The sequence below is a fragment of the Homarus americanus genome, unplaced genomic scaffold (genome assembly GCF_018991925.1).
Source record: "Homarus americanus isolate GMGI-L3 unplaced genomic scaffold, GMGI_Hamer_2.0 scaffold57980, whole genome shotgun sequence".
Classification (NCBI taxonomy): domain Eukaryota; kingdom Metazoa; phylum Arthropoda; class Malacostraca; order Decapoda; family Nephropidae; genus Homarus; species Homarus americanus.
Genome location: NW_024716703.1, coordinates 545,649 through 551,472, shown reverse-complemented (window position 1 = coordinate 551,472; position 5,824 = coordinate 545,649). Strand labels below are relative to the sequence as shown.

Here is a 5,824-nt window from a genome sequence, read left to right as displayed (position 1 = left end):
TGCTCTGCGTAATTTTTACAACCCACCTCACGCCTAAAGTAAACCGAAAAATGCTTATGTGTATAGAAGATTTTCTACTCAATATCACAAATTCTTTCACCTCTACAAGTATAAGGACGACATGGGCTATTATGACAAATTAATGTGACTTACCTGTTGGTGACGACGATGGTAGGATGAGACCTCGGCATCACCTCCTTCCCCTGGTGTGGGTGGCGCCAACCTTGGTAATAGCTTGTGTATTCTCCGTGACTCTCATTGCTGGTAGTCACGGAGAATTAATTAATGGTGTGCCCATCAGTCTCACCGTCGTAGCCATGAACGGCAGAGATATGGTCGTTGTAGTGCTTTTATTTACCCGTTACATATCTCTCACCATGCTTAATAATATAAACTATATTCATGACAATCTTATTGTTATCAGTGATTGCGGAATTCACGATGTTATGCACCACCTACACACAGCCTGTTACTAGACTAACCCCCACCACCTCTATTCCCCCAACACACACTACAGTGGGCGACATTTGTTGGCCGACCATAGCATTTCCCCCAGCTATTTCGAAACTTCAGACTCAAGGCAATTCGAACCCTCACTGTGGCTGGGTAGTGGGCACGACTTTTGTGCACGATAGTACATGTATATCCAGTGCAAACCCATGTAATCTTTATACTCTTGTATCCTCTTTTTCTTATTTGGACTATTTAATTCTAAAGATACAGTCACGAAAAGGTCCTGTCAGTCCTCTGTCTCATCCATAAACCCCGAGACTCATAAACCTGTGAATTCGAGACATCACAAAACCCAGTAAGTCATCTATGGGCCCAACAACATGTGGGGTCTCGGATTCAGAGGTTCACGAGTCTCAGGGTTCATTGATGGGACGGAAGACTGGCGGGACTTTTTTCCCACAATTATACAAGGAATTACAGTATATATAAATTATGGAAAAGACAGAAACTGGGTAACCAGTGTAATGACTCACATTGATGAGACCAGACACAAAATTCTCCTTCTTTGTTCCATACGCTCCAAAATTCTTGCATTGTCCTATGATGGAGATGGCAAGTTTAGGAGGTTGAGGTATCATTAGACTCCAATGAGAGGAGAACAGCCTTAAAACCTTATCCATTGGTGTGTTGTCTTCAAGTCTCACATAATCTGAAGGTCTGTATGATCCTGTTTGAAACGAAGAAAAAAAGGGAGAGAGCAATAAACTTTGTATACCGAGGAAAAAGTTGATCCTATAGCCCTGACAGTCAATTATGGGCAGTACAGACACAGATATTGGATACATAGCCTTAGTATACTTCTCCCACCCCCGCCACCTCCTCATTTCCTTCCGTTGTTTCTTTCTTCAAGGGTTTTTTGGTGACATTATATATCATATTACAAGAAAAAAGTAACAATTAAAGATGTAAGGAAAATAATTGTCATGATTAGTACCACCAGGGGATAAATACTCCAAGTTGTCCGGGACTCTCTTCTCAAACACTCACATATACTGAGGGGCTCTAGGTGTGATTCAGTGATCCTTTGGAGAGAAGGTGGATGCTGTATATATCCACTCAGCTGCTACATTACATTACAAAGATTCCTAAATTTTAAGAGAATATAAAGACAAATACTGTAAATGTTATGTGACAGAAATATCACTCACCAATTGTGTTATTTTTGAGATGCACAATCCCATAAGCATCAGTACGGCACGTCTTCAAAATTATTTCAGGGTCCCAAGTCAAATTACTTCTCATCGATGAAGAATCATTGCTTGTTGATGGTGATGGGCCAATGTCCACACTAGCAAACTTCAGGACAGAATATGGAACAATAATCTCATACAATATTAAAAAAAAATGTTTCTGGTTAATTGTGGTAATAAAAGCAGCGCACTCAACTTCTCACAAAACAAAAATACTCATCATGCTGTTATAGTTACTTGAGGGTTGAATCTGATGTTAAGAAAAGATGAAGTATATAGGAGACTGTGAATGAGTGAAAGGACAGAGAGGGAATCAAGTACTGAGTTGTATGTAAGGAGGAAATCAAGGAATTAAGTACACACCCTGTATATCATATAGCTGGAAAAGAAATACAAAACAGATGATATAATTGGTTATAACCAGCCAAGAAATAGGAGAACTGTCTAAGTATACATTGAAAACTGTCTATCTCTTTGGTCTATGTGCGCCATATACTGTACCTTGTGTTGTCTATACAGTTGCTGAATGGTATACTACCTGCATAGTCTATATATAATTATATATGCCAAAACAATCATAAACTTGTATGTTGATTTTACTGAATAAATACTACTACAGTTTTATTATTATTATTATACATTGTTGAAATTTACACACCTTTGGAAAACTTTCAGTCTCCCTCCCCCCCCCTCAATAAAAAAATTTGACATGCCATTAATTCACACCGAACTTTTTCATATCCATAATGCAAATTTATCAAAGAATCTGTCTACATACCCCTTTGTCCACAGGTATGATGAAATCTCGAATGTCCTCGTGTTCATTTTTTCTAAGTCCGCAATAACACCGATCCTCGATGGTATATTTTGGGTCCACCTCAAACCTTCAAGAAGAGGAAATTACAATAGATTTTTTTTATTATTAATATTTACTGTATCATTTCATCAAACATCAGTTTACTAACCATTTGGGCTGTTGGTCTATTCAGTGTTAGTGCAGGAAGAAACTGGACTCTGAGAAACCTATGATGTTTGGTAGTGAGTCACACTGCAACCTACCTCCTTATAAGTACCGTACAGTACTGTACTGTATATCAAAATTTTCCCTTTCAATTTAAACATCCTAAAGTAAGCCAATTTCTGCAGCAGTTAAGCTGTAGCAAACTGAAAAGCAAATTTGAGAAAATAATATATGCACCACCACCATTGTTTTTAGTATAGGAAAGAGGATACATGCCAAAAACTAAGTACATAATGCAGTGTTTAATAGGTAACTACAGTACTTCTTCAAAACATGTGTTAAGTAAGCCACAGCTTCAGAAGAATGTATGTTCCACTGATAAGAAACAAACCATCTCTACCATGCCTGAGTTTAGCAGGAACAGACCTGAGTTTGACAATGATCTGTGGTCCATTCCTACCAAGAGTAAGACATGTGCAGTATAGTTCAGCAGTGGTTTGTTTCTATTCATCAGAGTGCACAGAATATTATCTTGGTATACTTGTTACAAACATAAAAGAAACATTTACCAGTCCACGTCTACCACAGTTAAAGACGGCAGGTATGTGAAGACCACCAAGATAATGTTTTAAAAATTCAAAATTTTCTTTACACTAAGGTGTAGACTATAGAGGTTACCTAAAGGAGCAACATGCTCACTTTACTTTATTATCTTAGCTACTGGTTACCTTAGTAGACAGCTGGGTGGGTGGGTGATCAGTTAGTTCCCTATTGTGTGCTGCTGGCAATGGTTACAAAAGGCATGGTGTTCCAACAATATGTCTGAAATATTTACACAATTATGTTTTATGTCTTACCTTGAACATTTCTTGCAGTAGAACTCCTTTATGTAGTCCATGCTATTCTTTGGTGAAATCCGATTGTCTGGTGAATTTTTGAGGGGGCTGTAGATATGTATTGTAGATTAAAGATATGGACAATATAAAGTACAGGCAGTACAGAATTTCAATGATCCACTTCATACAGCTGCAGAAAATATAGCTATTGCAGTTTTAGGTATAAGATTAAAATGAGAATACAGTACCTGTATTAATATTGTACAAAGTAAACTACCGTTAAACGTATGAGTCCCACTGCCTAGTAACATGATCAAACTTCTTTATTGTTTCACCAAAATATTGTAATTTACCTACAGGATTTCAATTGAAGGGAATATACAGCATATCAAATGCTGTATAACTTCCTTGACTTGTAAATAAAAATACAATATATTTTGCCCCTAAAATTGAGTAACTAAACACAGGAGTTGAGTATACCTGTCCAAAAATGGCTTCAACCACATCCACTTCATGGTCACCAGCTGCAGCAAGTAGTAAGGGCACTGTACATCATTGATTGAAGACAATACTTGCAGACATACTGCTGGCTACTGAGCTGGAAAGGTGGAATAGTAACATGACCGAGGTGCGTATTGATCTGAGACCCTCTCACCCTCAATCCCCTTGGTCGCGTGACCAACACTTCACGTGTTGCGTAGTAACGACTCGTAGAGTACTTGAGGTTGCACTTGAATTCAAACATGGTTAATAACAATGTCACACAAATGACAAGTGTGTAATGTAATTCCTTACAATTAACATGTTTGATTCTGAAGTGTTTCTTTTCATTATAGTGTTAATAATGGTGTAATAGGCAGTAAATATATTGAAAACACCGGCTCTTCTTGCCAGCGACGATACCTTGTTTTTCTAAATGTGTTTTTGTATACTCTTTGTCCTGGTGATAACCCTTTCTTATGCAATGCTTCGCTTGTCAGTTACGACCCATATCACCTCCTTCAATCGTGTCCCAAAGTTTATATAATTTAGAATTTCTTTCATGACTCGCTTGGAGGGAAGTTGTTGTACTTCACACTTCAGCATGATGGTTACAAACTTACTGGCCATTTAAAGGCCAATTGAGAATTTGAGACTAGAAAAAATATGGTCTAATATATGGCAACACTCAATAAATGCAAGTAAGATATTTTTGACTTATTAACACTGCCTACTGCCAGGCCCTGGTATCCCACAAGGATACCAGCAGTCTTTATTCTGGGAGGCGGAAAGTCCCATGTGTGGGGTATCAGCAGTCAAAGGGATAGGTATAATATTAAATTATTTAATACAAAGATAGTCACAGACACCAGAGAAGCACCACAACTGAAACGCGGGTAAAACACGTTCCATTGTCGTGTTTTTTCACTCCACTGCAGACCCCGACATAGCGTCTGCCGCGCGTTTGTTTCCCGCTGGTGCTCTGGGTGAAAGGTCCCATTGAACTTCATTAACTTCCAAAAGGCGAAGGAAAAACACACTTAAATAAAGCGTAACGAAGCTATTTATTTAAGTGCTACTACATGTATTTGTTGCTCTAATTGTCGACCACTTATATTGTGTTTCTCTGAAATGTTTCAACTGTTAAGTGTTATAAGTGCCGCTGTGATTATAAAGTGCTCAATTATATATTTATTGTTTATTCGTCGATCTTAAGCTTTTGAATACTGATGCATTTACCTGCTTCCAGAAGAATCTGTAATTCGTCCAGCTAGATGAAAACTGTCAATAACAACGGCACCAACTGTGGAGTGTACTCGATAGGTGAACAACGTCAAGAGACAGCCTAACATGCTTCACCACACAACAGACTGGCTGGTGCCAGGTGGCTCAGTCAGTGACTGCATGGCATGACTAAAGGCCACGGCGTTCCTGGAATCTTAAGGTCGAAGCCTGCGCGCGCCGCACTGCTTCCTGGGACTTGAGTTTATGATAGTCCCCCAATGGTTGCCTGTTTACCTTATTTTTGTGTATACTAAATCCAGAACTGCGGTTGAATTAAATACATAATACATTTAGCCAATGACAGTAATTCTCACATTCAGGGGAATTGTCAAAAGTACCAGCTTACCACAGTTCACTTATTTTTATCCTCTTCACCATTGATCGGCTCGTTAGCTTAAAAACCTACAATATCGTACACATATTGTGAAGAAAGATTGCGAACAAATTTCTCTTTTCTAGGGAGGGGGGTATAAGGGCACCCCTGTGCGGACGCCACTGGGTACATCCTATATGGAATCTTCGCTCCATCCTAAAAAGGTGTCTAATTCCCCGCACAGCTT

The 5,824-nt window shown here is 38.7% G+C and overlaps 1 protein-coding gene across 2 annotated transcripts; it reads right to left on the bottom strand.

Annotated features, from left to right (window-relative positions):
* Nucleotides 1-216: 216 nt before the first annotated feature.
* LOC121858214 lies at nt 217-5,537 on the bottom strand. 2 transcript variants are annotated; one of them, XM_042354449.1, is made up of 7 exons: nt 5,220-5,534; nt 3,981-4,098; nt 3,522-3,608; nt 2,482-2,587; nt 1,662-1,809; nt 987-1,180; nt 217-261 (listed from the first exon to the last, which is right to left on the bottom strand). In XM_042354449.1, the coding sequence occupies exons 2-7, from the start codon at nt 4,013-4,015 to the stop codon at nt 256-258; spliced, it is 576 nt and encodes a 191-aa protein (XP_042210383.1). In that variant the 5' UTR covers nt 4,016-4,098; nt 5,220-5,534; the 3' UTR covers nt 217-255. The 2 variants fall into 2 exon arrangements, with proteins under 2 accessions (XP_042210383.1, XP_042210382.1); XM_042354448.1 differs by lacking the exon at nt 217-261 and having other exon boundaries at nt 556-1,180; nt 5,220-5,537.
* Between the last annotated feature and the right edge of the window lie 287 nt (nt 5,538-5,824).

Coding starts and splice junctions, on each gene's coding strand:
- LOC121858214 (XM_042354448.1), bottom strand. CDS start 4,015: ATGAAGTGGATGTGGTTGAAGCCATTTTTGGACAG. Junction 3,609..3,980: donor TTGAAGCCATTTTTGGACAG/GTATACTCAACT, acceptor ACATATCTACAG/CCCCCTCAAAAATTCACCAG. Junction 2,588..3,521: donor TACTGCAAGAAATGTTCAAG/GTAAGACATAAA, acceptor CTCTTCTTGAAG/GTTTGAGGTGGACCCAAAAT.